Source organism: Typopeltis vanoorti, chromosome 19 (assembly GCF_054136105.1).
Source record: "Typopeltis vanoorti isolate ZY-2024b chromosome 19, IOZ_Tvanoo_1.0, whole genome shotgun sequence".
Taxonomy (NCBI): Eukaryota; Metazoa; Arthropoda; class Arachnida; order Uropygi; family Thelyphonidae; genus Typopeltis; species Typopeltis vanoorti.
The window spans coordinates 72,298,936-72,319,641 of record NC_143567.1 but is presented as its reverse complement, the minus strand read 5'-3'; the positions used below and the strand labels follow the sequence as shown (position 1 = coordinate 72,319,641).

Genomic DNA, 20,706 nt, shown 5'->3' with positions numbered 1-20,706 from the left:
TACATATATATATATACATGCATGAGGAAGCCTCATGCGTGTATATATATATGAATGAGGAAGCCCCAAGTGCTCATCTGGAGCATTGGCAAACAGTGCCGCCTATTACTTTTGGGTGACATTTCCGGTCATGCTTTCCTATGTGAATATGGTTGATTTTGATGTTCTCTACCTCCACTCAAAGTTTGTATGTGGAATTTTGAACCACCCTGTATGTGTGTGTGTATGTGTGTGTGTGTGTGTACACACACACACACACACACACACACACACACACACACACACACACACACACACTGCTTAGAAAGAAATCAACAGACAATCCCATGGGTGCATCATGCCATGTAACAATTCACATGTTTTTAGCTGATATAAATTGGAGGAATATTATGCCTCCAAGTCTGTGCAAGTATGGCTAGGTGAAATGGCTGCAAAGAAAGGAACTGACAGGAATTGAAAGAGACATTGTGACAAGATGTGTAGGCCAATCTGTTCATCAAACTGTTGACAAATTGGGACATCCTAGGTTAACAATCAGCGATACCATACTGAGATATAAGTGTAGAGAGTCAGCTACTGGTGCTACCTGCCACACTCACTGAATGTGACCATAGGGTGGTACAAAAGATAACATGTAAAGACCACCATTCATCAGCCAACATGTTGAATGCAGAGTTCCAGGCATTGACTGGAACATGAATCTGCACAAAGGTATTCAGAAACAAGTGTTAAGACATGGGTTTCCATGGTAAGACCACGATATGCAAACTCCACGTTACCAGAACCAAATTGCATGATTGTCTTCAGTGGTGCAAAGAGCATGTATAGTGGTACATGGAAGCTTGAAAGTTTGTTATGGAGCATGATGTGACTGTGGCTGGTGCCAGGTGAATATCTCTTACCAGATTGTGTAACCCCAACTATGAAATTCAGAAGTGGCAGTGCAATGGTATGGCTCTGGTTTTCCTATTTGGTCTTGACCTCTGTTTGTGGTGCCACAAACACTGAACGTCGAGATGTATCTAAACATTCTGGACAATTCAATGCTTTCAACTTTGAGGCGTTTCTAGAACTGTCTGGAAATGCTTAGACCACTATCTCTTTCAGTAAGCCAAAGGACTGTGTCATAATGCTGCTGCTGTAACTGTGTGGTTTGTGGACATGAATGTCACCACTTGACTGGTCTCCACAGTGTCCCAATTGTCAACCCTTTTGAACATCTGTGGAAAGAACTGGAGCATCAGGTGCAATCAAGGGACGTACATCCCAAAACAGTCCAGAACCTCATGACATGCCTACAGGAAGAATGGCCCAAAATTGTCATTCATCATTATTGTATGCTTGTAGAAAGTATGTCCCATATGATTGCTGCAGTCATCATAGCAAAAAGAGGAACTACATCTTATTAAGGTGGGCACTATGGATGTTTGTTCCTCACACTATGGTGCCTACTGACTTCTTTCCAAGCAGCCTTCTTACAAGAGTGCATAACCCCAACTATGGAATTCAGAGGGGGTTGTTTCATGGTCTTGGTTTTCCGGCTTTGGTTTCAGATCTCTGCCATGCACACTGAACAGCAAGATGCATCTAAATCTTCTGGACAATGCAATGCTGCCAACTTTGTAGCGTTTCTAGAACCAGCCACTGTTTCTTTCAGCAAGACAAAGCATCAATAACCTTTCCAAATACACAGTGAATGTAGTAAATTATTTAAGTAGTGAGTGAGTGTGGTTAGAATTACCTCTGGGTAATTCTAACCACAATCTAGTGCTTATCCCCCCCACCCCACCCAATGCAACAGCCACTACCATAAAAGAGTAGTTTGGCATTATAACAGTGCCAATTGGGTCAGCCGCCGTGACTTCTATGCCTCTTTCCCATGGTTGGACTATTGTTTCTGGTCTTCCAACCCAAACATATGCACTGAAAGTATCACCAAAGTTATTCTCACTGGCATGGAAACATACATTCCCCGCACTACTCCGAACTGCCATCTCATAATTAAACCCTGGTTCTCCAAAAGATGTGCCCAGGTTATACAAATAAAAAATCAATCATACCACAAGAATATAGCTTACATCAAGAACTCCATTCCCCCTTTAGTGCTTATACTCAAGTCAGAAATAGATGAAAGAACAAGAAAACTATCGATGTATACAAAACAGAGTTTGAAAGAGCAAAAAACAGGAAACTTGCAGTTTGTCCAAATGGCTGCCGAGCTTTTTGGTCTTTTGCTAAAGCAATTGGTCGTAACTTTTGGCCAACACTATTCTCACCCCTATCATACCCAGATGGCTCTACTGCATCATCACCAATAAAAAAAAGCCAAAAAACTCCGAACTGCCATCTCATAATTAAACCCTGGTTCTCCAAAAGATGTGCCCAGGTTATACAAATAAAAAATCAATCATACCACAAGAATATAGCTTACATCAAGAACTCCATTCCCCCTTTAGTGCTTATACTCAAGTCAGAAATAGATGAAAGAACAAGAAAACTATCGATGTATACAAAACAGAGTTTGAAAGAGCAAAAAACAGGAAACTTGCAGTTTGTCCAAATGGCTGCCGAGCTTTTTGGTCTTTTGCTAAAGCAATTGGTCGTAACTTTTGGCCAACACTATTCTCACCCCTATCATACCCAGATGGCTCTACTGCATCATCACCAATAAAAAAAAGCCAAAAAACTCCGAACTGCCATCTCATAATTAAACCCTGGTTCTCCAAAAGATGTGCCCAGGTTATACAAATAAAAAATCAATCATACCACAAGAATATAGCTTACATCAAGAACTCCATTCCCCCTTTAGTGCTTATACTCAAGTCAGAAATAGATGAAAGAACAAGAAAACTATCGATGTATACAAAACAGAGTTTGAAAGAGCAAAAAACAGGAAACTTGCAGTTTGTCCAAATGGCTGCCGAGCTTTTTGGTCTTTTGCTAAAGCAATTGGTCGTAACTTTTGGCCAACACTATTCTCACCCCTATCATACCCAGATGGCTCTACTGCATCATCACCAATAAAAAAAAGCCAATCTCCTGGTTTCACACTTTGCTTGCTTCCAATGCACACATAACTGAAAATGATAAATGTCCCCAAATGCCCCTATATCCTTTTGCCAGAAAGAAATCCAAAAATTAGTGCCTAAATTATATATAAAAAAATTCTCCTGTCGCTGATGGCATTCCTCCAATTGTCCTGAAGGTTCATGCACTAGAACTGACTCCTATCCTATGCTGCCTGTATATACTCTATTACTCCAATGGCATCTATTCCACAGCCTGGAAACTGATCTATATTCAACCAATTCCAAGAAGGGAGACAATTCCTGACTCCTACATTACCTTGAAGGCACACAGCTAATAAACGACCACCAGTATGGATTCCATGAAAATATAATTGTTAATGATACTGATATCCTAGTGAGCTTCGACATCACCACATAGTTCACTAATATTCCCTTAAATAATACCTTATTGCTTAAAAAAAAAGTTGTTTTCTCCTTGATATCATTGACCTCTTTTTCTTTGCTGTCCATTCTGGTTATTTCCCTTGGAAGAAAAACACTTATAAACAGATAGAGGGTACCTATATAAGATCTCGCTTCCCTTTGCCAATTTTTTGATGGAAGATTTGAAAAACAAGCTACTGATTCAGACCCTCTCAAACCTTCTATCTGGTTAAGATATGCAGATGATGTCTGCATATCTTAACCAGATAGAAGGTTTGAGAGGGTCTGAATCTCATGGTCTAGATACTTTTCTCTGTCACCTCAATAGTCTTTACCTTAGAATCCAATTTTGATGGAAAAGGAAACTAACAATAGTCTAGCCTTTATAGACATCTTGATCACCTGCCTACCTAATGATCATCTTTCTTTTTCAGTATATAGAAAACCTACTCACACAAGCAAATACATTCACAAACTTTTCCATCATCCCCACTTCCTTTCAACAATATGGTCTTAAAAATATTAACCCATAGAGCTTATAACCTCTGTTCTGATGAGGCTTATCTTGCAACAGTCACGTTACTCAATCATATACACCACCCCTTTTCTATCTAATGGCCACAGTTACCACAATATCAGAAAAGAAAGAATAAAAATCCTTCTCCCAATCCATGACTTTTTCTTCAGAAATATTTTAGTAATGCTATCAACATCCCCTATGTCAGAGGCACATCATAAAATATATCCAGAATATAAAAGAAATACAATCTTTGCACCACTTTCAATGGAAGAACATAAAAAATACATCTTCAGTCATGACTATAATCAACCTGGCCTTGCAGACCATGCATTGGATACAGCTCATAGAAACAATTGGAAAAAGACCATTATGATCTATCATAGTAAATTTAGAAAAGAAAGACTGTTTTCAGAATCTGCTGCTGCAACCATATTTATTCAAATCAGCCTAATTTGAATAAATATGGTTGCATAAAACTTCTCAAAATATGGGACACACTAATACTTTGAGATCCAGTTTACATCCTAGACTGCTGACAGGTGTCCACAGAGGACACCCCCCCACCTAGTTAGAACTAGTCTTTTGTCCATATATTTCAGTTAGTTTTACATTGCCTTTGTGTGTGTGTTACAAATCTCATTTTGTATTCCCTGACAATGACTCTGTAACTGAGATGAGTGGACGCATTAATACTATTTGTAATTCTTTCCTAGTACTGTTTTACTCCATTAAACCTTTATCACGAGTTTAAAAGTGATAAGGCATCATTTAAGGGAATACTGGTGAACAGTGGGACGATACTTAAGCTAACCAAAATATCTGTATTATTAATGTTAAATTCTCAATAGAAGTTTTAAAATGGATAGTTTTTATAGCGGAAGTGGTATGACCAGTGGGGAGGGGGGGTAAGAGAACTTGCTAGCTGTTTTGCTAATCTATAGCACTGAGAATTTGTAGCATCTACTATAGGTCATTGGGGGAAATTGGGTTTCTGTATTTTTGGTAAAATACAGAAACCCAGTATATCTGAGGAAGGGGATGAGAACTGAAGTGTTTGAGTTATTTGGTGATTTCAGGAGACCAGGAAAAAACTTTTTTGAACAGACTCTTCAATTTTGGATCTGAGATTTGGTGGGATCATAATCTAAAGGTCTGTAGGTGGGCAGTTTCTGATATTCACTGGTATTACAAATAACAGTAGCACTTCTCTTATCAGCTACGGTGATGACTACACTGCTATACTTGCATAGTTTCTTGAGGACACTGAGTTCACAAGATGACAGATTTCTTTAAGGAGGCAAAGATCAAGAAAGATAGAGAGTACCTCTATGGGTTATCTCCTCTCACCCACCTTGTCATTTTTTTTTTTTTTTTGGTGGAATATTTTGAAAAACAAGCTCTTGACAGAGCCACTTTCAAATCTTTTATGTTTAATATATGTGGATGATGTGTTCTCCATTTGGCATCATGGCCCAGACACATTAGACTTCCTCTATCACCTCAATAGTCTTCTCCTTAGAATCCAAATTTACAATGGAAAAGGAAATTAAAAATAGTCTGGCCTTTCTAGACACCTTCCTACCTAAGTAACTGTCCTTTTTAGTACACAGGAAGCCACCCACATAAGCAGATACATTCACAAACTTTCCCGCAACTCTTCCCAACAATATGATATCATTAAAACAAACACTAACAATACAGCTAGCAACCTTTGTTCCAGTGAGTCCTTCTTACAGCAGAAGTTAATCACATAGACTGCCATTTTTTTTATCTAATGGCTACAGTTCCTACAGTATTAAAAATAAATAATGAAAAATCAATCCTTCTCCCAATCCAAAACCTTTTCTTCAGAAAGATTTTAGTAATGCTATCATCATCCCCTAAGTCCAAGGCACTTCAGAAAATATAGCCAGAGTTGTAAAGAATTACAACCTCTGCATGGCTTTCATGGCTTTCAAGCCCTACTGAAAGCTTGTTGCTACCCTTATACATTCTAAAAAAAATACATAATATGCCAACTAGTTCTTGCAAGTTGACCTAGTATGGACAGACAAGAAGATCAGCCAACAGACACATAGAAGAACACAAGAAATACATCTGTGTTTACATCACAATAAATTTAGAACAGAAAGACTATTTTTGGAATTTTCAGCTGCTCTCAGAATTGAGCCTAAATTTACATAAATATTGTTACATTAAACTTCCCAAAATATGGGAAACACTAAAACTTCAAGATCCCAGTTTACAAGCTAAGCCTGCAACAGGTGTACATAGAGAGTGCCCCACCTAGTTAGGGCTCGAGTCCTAACTAGGTGGAGGCATGAAACACATGGATGTATTTCACTTAGTTTTGTGTGTTTAAAAGTCTCATATTGTATCTCCTGACGATGTCTCATTGACTGAGATGAAATATTGGAAGAATTAAATAATATTTTAAATCCTTTCTCAGTGCTGTTTCATGCCATTAAGCCTCTATTAACATGATACGAGACTTCAAAATTGAGACAGACGAACTTTGCAAAAACTGAGATAACAGTTTGTACTGGGTGAAGGCTGCATTTGAAGTGGAAGATTTGTAATGTCATCCAAATTGTCATTGTGACAATTTGGATGACACCCTGACTAAATATTAAATAAAACTAATAGTGTAATAAAATAATCTACAGTTAAATATACTTTTACCCCATTCTAAGAATAATTATTCTTAGAATGGGATGATGTATCATTCTTATATACAAACTATAAACAATTGATAATTTGCATGATGTCAAGTATTAGATGAATAGTTTTTAGAAAATTACTCACTATTGTAATATATTTGTATATTCTCATAGCGCAACAGATTGATATTATTATTTCTTAAATATCATACAAAACAAATATGAACACATGCAAAAGTCAAATCACCTGAAGTGGTAATGCCGATGCAAAATCTTCTGGATTTATCAAAAATGTTGAATCTGGTAAGAGAAAATCCATCTCTGATTGTTCTTCTGTTCTTACTGATAAAATCGATGAGATTTTCCTGTTCAGACTTTCCTGTAAAAAAGATATAAAAGTTTGCAAGTTAGGTTGGTAATATGCAGTTATCTATCACTGAGTAGAGCTGCAGGGCCAAAGGAATAGTTTGTTGTTTGTAAGGTTTGCAATGACAAAGTTCTTTTAGAATAGAACTGATACTATTATAATAATACAATAAGAGTTAATTGTAAATACTATGTGTATATACGCACCTCCATAGCTCAGTCAGCATAATGAAGCCCTTTGGTCAGAAAGACCTGGGTTCTATTCCCATCAGTGATGTGAGGAATCTTTATCTGGTCTCTTTCGACTAAAGGTGAGTTAGCCGGTCTCATACGGAGGTTTTTTCACCCGGAAACTCAGGTTTTTTTGTCCCCAGAACAGGCAAACCAGCCCCGTGATTATAGTCATTACAGCCATATGCTGGTCCTGAGCCCCGATAAAATTGGGGGATTGGGGAAAGCAATGGTGAACTACCCTGTAAAAATCTCACCAGGAATACTTTGCTGGAAAAGCCTACAAAGCCACCTATGGTTGGAAACAACTGAAAGGGAAAATCAGTCAGTCTGGGTGTATATACAGAAGATTATTAAAATAATGAAAACAGCGACAAATTTTTTTGGAGAATTTTTTTATTAATAAGCTGTAGGTCCACTTTGGGCTTTTAGACCATCATGAATTTAATGTAGAATAGACTGATACAAGTCATGTACATAAGATAATGGAATCTGAGACCATTCTTCCTGCAAGATACGTCTCGATTGTGCCAGTGATATTGTAGGTGGACAATACAATGTGACCTTGGAGAACCAATTGGAGACAATGCCTTGTAGGTTTCCATACCTTGTCATAATCATCGATACTGTGGATCATGTGACATGTATGATTTCTGCTGTTTTGATTACAGAAGCTCTTGCAAACTGCACTCCAAGGATTATACCTTTTTTGGAGGTCACTGAGGTCTGAAATTTTGCACACTAACATCATCTATGGCAATGCTATGTGATAGCTGATATGATATTGCACTGTCACATCTTGGATGACGTTGTCTCTATGATTGTTGTTGTGTAGTTAGTCATGCAGTCAGTTTCCTTGCCAGTTCATTTAATAATATCTATATCTATAATTTTGATTTTTGATTTACAGTTGAAGCAACTGAGGCTATGAGTTGCAAACACATAACTGTGTTAACTATGTGTTCTTTACATCTTAAACAGGATTCGAAACAAAGTATTTCTTACCAAAGGGCAATGACAAAACTGACTGAGCTATGGAGGATCTCTCTCTCTCTCTATATATATATATACAGTGGTACCTTGGTTTGCGAGTAACTTGGTCTGCGAGTGTTTTGCAAGACGAGCAAAAATTTTAAATAAATTTTAAGTTGATAAACGAGCGAGGTCTTGCAATACAAGTATTACCTATACGATTTGTCTACCGAGTGTCACGTGATCACAAGCCGCTCAGGATTGTGGGTAATCATCTCACATGCTTGGTTTCATTCGTATAGTCAACATTTGTGCTAGTGACCACGTGTGTGTGTGTGTGTGTGTGTGTGTGCGTAAAGCATTTTTTTTATTTTGTGTCCAAATGTAGTGACTGTTCTTTATTAACTGTACTACGACAATGGCCCCAATGAAGAAAAGGGTTGAAAAGGAAGATCGTAAGAAGAAGGAGATGATTACGGTGGAAGTTAAGAAGGAAATCATCAGGAACCACAAACAAGGTATGCAAGTGGCCACCATCGCAAGATTTTATAAGAAGTCTACGTCAACGATTTGCGCAGTATTAAAGAAGAACTAACGGGGCTAGATGTAGCAAAAGGAGTCACGAGAGTATCAAAGCAATGGCCACGTATTCTAGAAGATGTAGAAAAGTTGCTTTTGGTGTGGATAAACGAGAACCAACTAGCAGGTGATACTTTGACCGAGAACTTGATCTGTGAGAAGGCAAAGGCCTTGTACGCTGACCTCGTAAGGTACATCTACAGAAAACAAAGAAGGCTTCAAGGTGAGCAGGGGATGGTTTGATAACTTTAAGAGGAGAAGTGGCATCCATAGTGCTGTGAGGCATGGAGAGGCTGCGAGTTCAGACGCAAAGGCAGCTGAGGCGTTCGTTGCCGAGTTCCAGAAGCTCATGGTTTCCGAGTGTTACCTGCTGCAGCAAGTTTTTAATTGTGATGAGACGGGGATTTTTTGGAAAAAGATGCCAAAGAGGACCTACATTACAGCAGAAGAGAATGCAAGCCCATGAAAGACCGTCTCACCCTCTTGCTGTGTGCTAATGCAAGCGGTGATTTCAAAGTCAAGCCACTGCTTGTGTATCATTCTGAGAATCCATGAGCCTTCAAGAAATGCAAGGTGCAGAAGAGCCAGTTAAACGTTATGTGGAGGTCCAACAGCAAAGCTTGGGTCACTTGTATCTTGTTCATTGAGTGGATTAACGAAGTCTTCAGTCCTGCAGTGAAGAAATACCTTTTAGAAAAAAAATTGCCACTCAAAGTCTTGCTGGTTATGGATAATGCTCCTGCTCATCCTCCAGGCCTCAAGGACGACTTACTGGAAGAATTTGAGTTCATTAAGGTCAAATTCCTTCCTCCCAACACTACTCCATTACTCCAACCCATGGATCAGCAGATCATTTCGAACTTTAAAAAGCTTTACACCAAGGAACTATTTCAGCGATGCTTTGAGGTGACCGAAGGAACTAACCTTACCCTCCAAGAGTTTTGGAAAAATCATTTCCACATTGTAAACTGCATCAAGATCATTGATAAAGCCTGGGATGGGGGTCAAGAGTCCAAGGGAACTCTTAATTCTGCTTGGAGAAAACTGTGGTCTGATTGCGTCGAGAGGTTTGCTCATGAACAAGAGCTTTAAGTTGTCGATGAAATTGTGTCCTTGGGGAAGACCATGGGACTGGAGTTGAATGAGGACGACATTCAAGAGCTGGTGGAGGAATATGGCCAGGAGTTTACCACCGACGAACTAATGGATCTGCATCGCGAGCAACAGCAAGAGGTTATGGAGGAGATCTCTTCTGAGGAGGAAGAGAAAAAGACGGAGACATCCCTATCTTCAAATGAGATTAGGAAGGTGTGTAAAATGTGGGAAACAGTGCAAAATTTTGTAGAAAAGCACCACCCGAGTAAGGCTGTGGCAGTGAGAGCGATGAATCTGTTTAACGACAATGCAATGTCATATTTCCGTGAAATCCTCAAAAGGAGGCAAAAGCAAGTGTCATTGGATAGGTTCCTTGTTAAAGTCGCACAAAAAAAAAAAAAAAGATTCAACAGATAGCAGTGATTCCATTAGTGACAATGAAAGTCGTTCTACCCAATATAATTACTAATATGTAATTGTAATGTACAGTAATTAATAAATTTGATTACTTTATGTATATTACATTTAAATAATAAAAATATAAAAAGGTATACATATATAAGGTATAAGAAGGTATATGTATTTTGTATTAATCATTTTTATATGAATATTTTTGAGTTTTGGAACGAATCATCTGAGTTTCCATTATTTCTTTATGGGGAAATTCGCTTTGATATATGAGTGCTTTGGATTACAAGCACATTTTCGGAATGAATTATGCTCGCAAACCAAGGTAACATTGTAATAGACAATGTCTATCCAACAAGCTTCCTAGAGTAATGATACCTTTATTGTGAATAGAATGAAAGTTCAAAACACTTATGGTATTTTAAATTTTCAATTCATTATCCTGCCATTCACAAACCTACACATATCTTAAACGAATAATATGCAAGACAAAAATCACTGCCTTTTGCAAACTCAACAACTTATCAAATTTACTGGCTGCCAAATGAGAACTTGTGTTTGAAGAAATTGCACACTGGGTCTGTGCAAGAAGTCAAGATTTAAGGAGAAGGAAATTAACCTAGGAAACACTTCATGAGGAAGGTTTTTCCTGAGAATGGAAAGCAGCTGGACTGTAAAAGGATGCTGGCAAGTAAAGATTGTTCAGATTCAAGATATCATACTAGATGTACATTATATGTTATTTGTGAAGAAGAGACAGATTGTGTTAAATATGATAGGCCACAAAAGTAAAGGAATCTGGGAGAACACTGGCATGCTTGTTGGAGGAAGTTTATCTTTAGATGAAGAAAGAAAGTAGCAATTTTCTGGATGGGATGAAAAATTACATGAATATTAAGCTACTTGAGAATTTTAGCAAGTATGTTCTGATATGCCTTTGATAGAAGGATGTGGAATGAGAATCTCATAATTTATTAAGTCCTCACTGAGTCATTATTTAAAAAAGTTGGATTAATGTATTATAAATCTTGACATAGTAAGTTATCTGTGGAATATAAAGCACAAGTACAATGTATTAAAGTTTTAACATTCTCAATACTTAGACAAGGATGACTGTGAATGGATTTATCATGTTGTATGAGTTTTCTTCCAAAACACAGAGAAGTGAAGACAGCTACCCCACTGAAGAATTAACAGACCTAAAAAAAAAAGGTAGTGCATTGTTTTTCTTTTTCACTTTGATGCTTGGAGGAAGTTTATCCTACAGGCTATTCTACAGGTATTCTAGGATGAACTGCAATAATCAAAACACACAAAATAGAGAAAGAACTATCCAATACACAAACATATTGTTAACATATATGTACTATAATGTAGGTTTTAAACAAATATATATTAGGAGACACTATTGTTCATACTGTTCCCTAAAATAGTTAGCAAGAGTGGGTAAGAGGGTTGGGGGATTCCGACATTGCAATATCTACCTTCAGTATGTTGGTAATGTTTATCCTGAACCACAAAATATCCAGAATGAATTACAAAATCAAAAGGATTAATAATATCATCTGGAAAATCATGTGTGAATAATTCAATTCTATCTTTCAAAAGTATGTCAGTAAAAAGTGAGACCATATCCAAACTAAACATATCAGACAGGCCCATATAAAGATCACAGGTTTCATTCTTCGAGTCCAAATCTTTGTGAAAAACTGAAATGTTTAGGGGTGTGTGTTTGATAACCAGTACAATCAACAATGGAAAATAAGAGAATATCCTGCTTATAGATCTTAGGAAGACCATGAAGTTTATGAATAAAAGGACTGGAGTTCACATTAAATCATCATCATGCTAGCAACATCTATGAGACTGCTTAGTTTATTAATCTGACTAACTGTAGAATCAGAAAGTAGTCAAGAGGCATTAATGATATCTAACTGTAATATTCTCTCTCTTATATTGGATGACTACAACCTTGCCATTGTCTGCCTTAGTCATGATATGACTGCTATTGTGTTTTAAGGACTTAAAAGCATTCAGTTCTGGAATGCAAGAGAGAGAGAAAGAGAGATAATTTCTCTTTTGACCAAAGCAGTTTCAAAAGAAATCCTGCAGATGTTTTGGAAGGGAAAGCATGTAAGCTTCTGTCTTCCGAAAGCAAAATGTCCATGAGCAGTATTATTCTCAAACAAGCAGTGCAGTCATTAATTTTAGATAATGTTAGATAAGATATGCATGTCAAAATTGAGGTAGATGAATAGGAGGTGTTCAAATATATGGAAAAAATGATTGTGAATACAGCAGTGGGACTGGATAAGTAAAATCCAACATTGGGTGGAAAGGAATGTGATACTCGAAGAGAGTGGCCGAAAAGTTCTCGGCCTAACATGAAAAAATGAATTTATTATTTCAAAATTATTTTTATTTTTCAACATAATCTCCCTTAAGACGAATACATTTATTCCAGCAGCACCATCATCCCGTCCTTGTAGTGGTTCTCAGTAAGATCGGCAAAATATCCCCTCTACAGCTGCAATCACCTGCAATTCAAAGAAAAATGCTGACCAGAGAGGAAGAGTTTTAGTTTTGGGAAGAGACAGAAGTCAGAGGGAGCCAAATCTGGGGAATAGGGTGGATATTCCAACAATTCATAGTGCAGATTCCTTAATTTTTCATTGCTAAAACACTTTGTGGGCAGGTGCACTGTCATGAAAGATGATTTTTTTTCTTCTGCAAACCAGGTCTTTTCTCACGAATTTTTTTGTCTAGTCTGGTTAAAAGAATGGAATAATATTCCACGGTTATTGTTTTACCCTTTTCAAGATAATTAATAAACAAAATGCCTTCAGCATCCCAAACGCTGATGCCATGACCATTCTTGCTGATAGAACTGACTTTGTCTTCTTTGGCACTGAACAACCAGCTTTTGTCCACTGTTCTGATTCTGGTGTGTAATGGTGAATCCAAGTCTCATCCATAGTAATAAATTGATGCACAAAATCAGTTTTATTCTTGTTAAAATGCTCCAAGCACTGTTCAGAGATTTTCATGTGAGTGCATTTTTGATCTGCTGTGAGAAAGTCTGGCACCCATCTTGCGCAAAGCTTTTTCATATGCAATTCTTCATGCAAAATATATCCTACGTTCCTTAATTTAAATAATTTTTACATTGCCGAAGTGAAGTCTTTTGGCTCTTTATTTCATTAATTTATTTGTGCACCTCTTTAACAACTCGTACCGTAAAGTATTAAAGCTATTATCACTACAATCTTGGTATTTATTAGTCTACCTACTCACTGATGAGACCTCAATAAAGGGTGAAACCGGTCTGGGTAGTGACCTATCTCCCTTAATGTAAAACAACATACATCTCCTAGGGGATAAGTTTTACATTAGGGTTAATACTAAGAATAGTGATCCTAGCTTTATTCACCTTTACTACGAGCTGCTCAGTATTGTACTACCCAGGTATTTGCTTATGCTTGGACTCTCCGAACTTTTATAGCTTGCTATATTCAGCATGAAACTCTTTGATTTGATTTCTACCTAAGAGTTTCTTATTTGGCTTTGAAATAATGTGGGATTAAATATCCCCTTAATTTAAATAATTCCTACATGTTCTTTTGAAATGTCTATAGTCTCAGCAATTTCATGCACTTGGACTCACTGGTCATCCAATAAAATATCGTGCACTTGATTAATGATTTCTGGTGTTGTTACTTTTTTGGGCATCCTTTATGGCTCATCTTCAAGGCACATTTAATCTCAGCAGCCCATTTCTTAATCGTTGAAAATGAAGGAGAAGAGTGCCCATAAACTTTCATGAACTTCAAATGAATTTCTTTTGGTGTTAAATCTTCTTTTGCAAAGAATTTTATAACCACACGATACTCAATTTTATCCATTTCAAGGGATACAGGCAACACTTTTGCTTCAGAAAGCTGTATAAAATGATCTACTTGATAGAATGACTTACAATTTCACACTGATGCATATGACAGATGTACTAACTTAGAAAAAAAAAAGCATGCTGATAGTGTTGCCATCTATGGTTGAGGCCAAGAACTTTTCACACCAACCTCATAAACTGGGTATAAAATTAGTAATAAAAAGACAAAAAAAAAAACTATGTAAAATGTTAGAAAGGGTAAGTTCTATATTAGTAATGTATTCATAACATTTTGTAATTAAAGTGATAGCAGAACTGGATAAAGGAAACGGTTATACTATGATACTGCTAGACTATGCAACGGCATTTGACAGAATAAATACCAAATTGAAAATTATTACAAAAACTGGACCAAATGGGAATGGATGTGAAGCTAGTAGCATGGATAGAGGATGGCTGACAGATAGACACCAGAGAGTAGTATATGGTGGAGTAGCATTTAGGAGAATGAGGGTGACTAGTGGAGTATCTCAAGATTCTGTACTAGGGCCACTAATCTTTAATTTGTATATCAATGATATAAGAAAAGATTTAAAGGGGGATACTCAGTATTTATTGATAATGCAAAACTGGGGAGGGTAGTAGTTGATAAAGCTGGTGTAGATATTCTGCAGGATGAATTAAATAAACTGGCATTGTGCTGTCATAGCAACTTGAATCCCACCCCCCCCCCTTGAGGGTACATATCAGGAAATTGATAATGATGGTACTGTGGGCAAAGGATAATGATTGCAATTTAATCAGGTGCTCAAGGATCAAATCTGTATAACTAACAGGAGACATCCACATAACCTTTAAAGGAATTCAGAGAACTGACCAGGGTGTCTAGCCTAATGTCCAATTCTTACTTTCTCATGGTTGACCCTGTTAGGTATTCATTTGGATACTGAATAAATGACAATTGGCTAGTAATTTGAGATTTAGCCAACCAAATTGTATTCTTATTGGCTTAAACTACAATATAAAATGATGGTACAACATGAGAGAATTTCATGCAGGCTGGAGCATCACCCAGATAAACATAGAAGGCTAATCTTCTTGAATGGCAGGCAATATCAAGTAGAGTGATGTGGGAAAATATCACAATGGGAACTGGACAACAAGACTTATTTGTGTCTATGGTTTCCAAAAGGTTCTACTAAGGAAGAAGTGGAGGAATTTTTTGAGGCTTTAGAGAAAGCAACTGACACAATGAAAAAGGAAATATTGGTCTTGGTTGGAGATCTAAATAGCAGAAAAGGAAATGATTGTCAAACAGACAGAAATATTTTGGAAAAATTTTGAGAATAGAGCAAAGCTAATAATAACGGCAAACACCTATTACATTTCTGATCAGGATATGAACTGGTTATTACTAACACATGTTCCAACATAAAAAGGTGCATAAAATCACATGGACAGAAGAGGCATGGAATAAGATAACTCTCATTGACTATGTTATTGTTGACAGTGAGAAAACATAACATGTGTATTTTAGTCTACAGTTCACATCTGTGAACAGTAGACTAAAATACAAAAACATTATTCAAGAAAAAATGAAAGAGTTTCACAACAAGAACCAAATCTTGGAAATTCAATGGCAAAATCTGAAGAAAACATTGATTCAGTCAGAGAAGCATGTGATGCAAGGATACAAAAATTATAACTCCATGGTGTACAGAGCAAACTAAAGAGTCAGCGAAGGAAAAGAAGAAAGCATATTGAAAGTTCCTGATGAATAAAAGTGAGCTTCTGCTCTTAGAGAATAGAGAGACAAATGTAAGAAAGCTAAACACAGTGTAAAAGTAGCTAAACAAATGTTATGGGAAGACTTTGGCAAGAGCATAGAAAATAAATATCAAAAAGATGGCAAGATATTCTGGAGGTTGTTGAAAATGCTCAGAAATGGAAGAAAAAGTGCTGTAAAAGGAAATAGAGATGATAAAGGTGACAAGAAAACTGGAGAAAAAGATATCCTTGATGAGTGGAATAATTATTTTGAAAAATTGCTAAATGAAACAAGCAGTGACAGCACAGTGGTAAAAAAACATTCAGGCATGTTATCAGGAATACATATCCATACTTGAAGTAGAAAAACCCATCAAAGGCTTGAAATGTAGAAAGGCAGCAGGAGTAGATGATATTCGACCAGAAATGCTAAAGCATGGTTATAAAAGTCTTACAGTGGCTGCACTGCATAGTTTAGAAGGCCCCTGGACAGAGGAATGAATTCCAGATAAGTAAAGTAGAGCTCTCATAGTACACATCTATAAAAAGGGAAATAAACCTGAACATAAGAATTACAGAGGAATTTCCCTACTGAATGTTCCTGGTAAGATTTATGCAAGTATATTTGAGAAATGGTTGAGAAGGATTGCAGCCTCTATTTGGCAGCAATCCTTAATAGAGGCTGTCAGGATTAGATTTTCACTTTGCGACAAATTATTGAGAAATCATTGGAATATAACAAAGATCCGTATTTAAATTTTGTAGATCTAGAAAAGGCATGTGACAAGGTGTTAAGAGAAAATTTATTCAAAAATGCTACATTTGTATGGTGTTGATGGGGCATTATATCAAGCAATACTTAGTCTTTATTTGAGTTGTAAATCAGCAGTTAAAATGGAAGGGAATACAGGAAGATTGTTTAGTGTTAAATCTAGTGTCAGACAAGGATGTGCATTATCCCCCTCTGTTATTCATTAGCTATATGGACCACATTATGAAGGAAAGTGGTATTCAACATGATATCAAAATTGGAGATGTTAATGTCAGCTCTTTGCTTTATGTGGATGATGTTATACTTCTAAATAAATCCACAGCAAGTTTGCAAGATTCCCTGACTAAATTGAATAACTGTTGTAATAGACATGGTATGAATGTCAGCAATAACAAGACAACAAAAATAGGCAGAAGCTTTGAAAATATCAACTGCATTATGAATGGGCCTATAGAACAAGTAAAACATTTCAGCTACTTAGGCACAATTTTTAGTGAAGATGGTAAATTAAATATGGAAATAGACATCAGAATCAACAAAGCTGGTATGGTGGGAAGTCAATTGAATAAATTTATATGGAATAAGAGAGACAGATTAGTCAAAAGACTATATTAGCTGTATACAACACAGTGTTCAAGCCAATTTTAACTTATGGATCTGAGAGCTGGGTTAGAAATAAAACACTTGACCAAAGACTAGAGACCACAGATATGAGAGTCCTGAGAAAGATTAGGAGCATGAATAGATGATCAATAGCAATATCATATTCAAAATAAGGATATTAGGAAAGAACATGACATTGTTAGCATAACTAATCTCAGGTGATGTAATCATTTTAACAGAATGGGAGAGGAACGATTACCAAAACAAGTGTCTGCCAGGTTGGCAGGAAAAAGACCCAGAGGAAGACCAAAATAAGGAATGCCTGGATGTTGAAAAACATGCTAAGAAGTTCAGATAAGGAATTATTATTCCTCTTTATGAAGCTAAGATTTGGTCACTTGGGTTTCTTAGGGATCAGGAGGTGGTAGAAATGATTTAGAAGTTGTGTAAGAGTGTGGTGCGAACTAGATTTTTTTTTGCCTGGAGAGCGGTGAAGAAGTGGAATGGATCGACAGCATTAGTTGTGAGTGACCCAACAGTAAATGAGTTTAAGGAGAAGTATGATAGGTTTTATGTGTGCAAACATTAGTGTGGGTCTCCCATAATAAGTCTATGTACAACAATAATAATAATTAAGTTGGAATGGGTTAGAGTAATATTGGAGTGGAGACCACAATCCCCAAATCCTTCATCTCTTTCAAAATATCCCCACCAATCCTATACTTTGCATCTCATCTGTGTTTCCAAAATGTTAAAACCTTACACTTTGTAAACATTAAACTGACATTTACACATATATATACACACACACTTGCCCATTCAGACAGTTTATTTATGTCTGCAAAGCTACAATATCTCCTCCACCTCTCACAACTCTTTCCAACTTTGCATCATCTGAACAACTGTATATCATTTAAGTCCTTTCCAATGGTATATATATACAAATTAACACGTTCGCTGCCATGCCACTTCGGTATAGTCTGTTCCCCTACGCCGAGCAATTTCACTTCTTCAAGGTCAGTACGGTAATCTCGTTGTCGGCGGTAAGCATCATACGAGTATACTCGTAGTTGGCTTGTGCAGAGCATATACCATCTATGAGAATACGCAGTTTTGATGCTAGCTCCACAAGCCAAGCATTTTCACTCCTTCAAGGTCAGTACAGTAATCTCGTTGCCAGCGGTAAGCGTCATACGAGTATACTCGTAGCTGGCTTGTGTAGCTGGTTTACCAACTACGAGTATACTCGTAGTTGGCTTGTGTAGCTGGTTTACCAACTACGAGTATACTCATAGTTGGAAGCGAACGTGTTAAACAATGGCCCCAAAACAGATATCACTCCCCCACACACAATCTGCTGATACCTATCGGACAGCCAACCTCCAAATAATTGCACTAATCAACTATCCATTCTCATCTGTTCCAATTTAGCTACTAGCTTGTCATGTGGCAATCTATTGAAAGCCTCTGCAAAATATAAATATATTACTGTATTTGTATCCTCTTTGTCTAATGTATTCGTCACCTTGTTATAATAATCAGATTGCTAAAACACGATCTTCCTTTAATAAACTCATAGTAGTGCAGTTTAGTAGAGTAGTGTGTAGTGTTCATGAAAGCTCCGGATAAGATAAGTATTATTTTCAGTTATCGTTGATAAATTTCTTTAATATTGCGTAGTTTTGTTTGCCTTGCGTCTCTTAGTGCATCGTTTTGTGTGTTTTTGGTGTGTTATAATTTATAATTTGATAAAATACGTTGCAAGTAAGTATAGCTCCAGTACGTAGGAAAATGGCGGCCAGTAATGATGGTTCGCTATCTTTATCAAAGAACGGTAGTATAAAAGAGATGATACAGTGTGCAAGCAAGCTGCGAAATGTATGCTTTGCAGAGTGCGGTCGGAGTGTGGTTAGATGATAATAAAGAAGTGAATGTGTGTAGAAAATGTAGGGAGAATGAGAAATTGAAGAGTATTTCAGATCATGAGTGTGATATTTTTGTCAAACTTCAGAATGAAGAAAATAGGGATATGACAAGAAACGGCGAGGTTGTACCAGAGAATTGTGAGAGTGTGAATGTAGAAAGTGTGAATGATAGTATTAATGGTTTTACTGAGAATAAAAAAGATGAGATAGACGCAAGATTTGTTGAATGGTACGATACAAAGGGCAAAACAGCAGCTAGAGCGTATGAGCAAAAGTCGACTGAATGAACCAGCCAATAATAAAAAGTATGACAGGAAAAATAGACGTATGAGTGTGAACATGAACAAAATGAAGGATAGAGTGCTGTATGGAGACTCGTTAGTACGAGGTGTGATAGTAGAGGATTTGACAAAATCGTACCAACCCGGTGCGACCATAAAGGATGTAACTGAGTCTATTAGAAAGCAAAAGGAAAGGGTGAAAGAAATGATTGTTGTGGCAGGTACGAATGATTTGAAAGGAGACAAAATGGAAATGACAGAAGACCTGAATGAATTGTTTGAGGTAGCAAAAGAAAAGAGTGAGAGAGTTAGAATGATTAGTCTTTTGCCACGGTATGACAGTGAAATGTTTAAAAGGAGGGCCATAATTGCGAATGACTTTATGCGTGAGCTATGCATGACGAGTGGTGTGGAATTTGTGGACGTGTGGAGTGAGTTCGATGGGAGAAAGGATCTATATAAGATGGATGGCTTGCATTTGAATGGTTACGGTGTAAGAAGACTTGAGAAAGTGTTGCCGAATGTGGTGGATGTGCAAATTCAGGGAAACTAGATTTATTAAGTGGGGGGGGTGAGTAGATATACAGTCCTTAGGGAGGCAGTTGAATGTAATAATGAATATAATATGCCCGAGCAAATAAGGACAACAAATCAGAGTGGGATAGTTAATATAAGGCATCAAGGTAGGGTTGGGGCTAATGAGGGTCTTAAATTCATGTACACTAATGCTAGGAGTATTAGGAAAAAGAAGGAAGAGTTTTTGGCCATGGTTGGCACTTCCAGACCACAGGTTATTGGTATTAGTGAAACATGGCTGACTGTAGATGATATAGCTAGTGGGATTGAATGTGATGGGTATAGTAAGTTCAGGAATGACAGGGAGAATAAAATGGGGGATGAGTATTGTTGATGATAGCTGATGAGATGCAGCCAAGGAGAATAGAAGTTGAATTGCAGGATTGAGAAAAGAGCACATTTGAAGCCATTTGGTGTGAGATTGTGGCTAGCAGAACTAAATATACAATTGGGTGCTGCTATAGACCAGGTGATGGAAAAGATGGTGGTGACAGTATGCACAAGCAAATAGAAGAAATGAGTGGAAGGAGGGTAATTATTATGGTAGATTTCAACTATGGTCGTATTGATTGGAGTGAGGAGAGGACACACGGGAGGAAGGAATTGGATTTTA

At 37.1% G+C, this 20,706-nt stretch overlaps 1 protein-coding gene across 1 annotated transcript in view; it reads right to left on the bottom strand.

Annotated features, from left to right (window-relative positions):
• The window catches only part of LOC150096239 (midasin), a 1,081,806-nt gene that overhangs the window by 180,346 nt on the left and 880,754 nt on the right, over positions 1-20,706 (bottom strand). Inside the window, exon 73 of the mRNA XM_090409469.1 lies at positions 6,880-7,011. Within this exon, the coding sequence (XP_090265595.1) occupies positions 6,880-7,011 (132 nt within the window). The remainder of the gene's footprint in view (positions 1-6,879; positions 7,012-20,706) is intronic.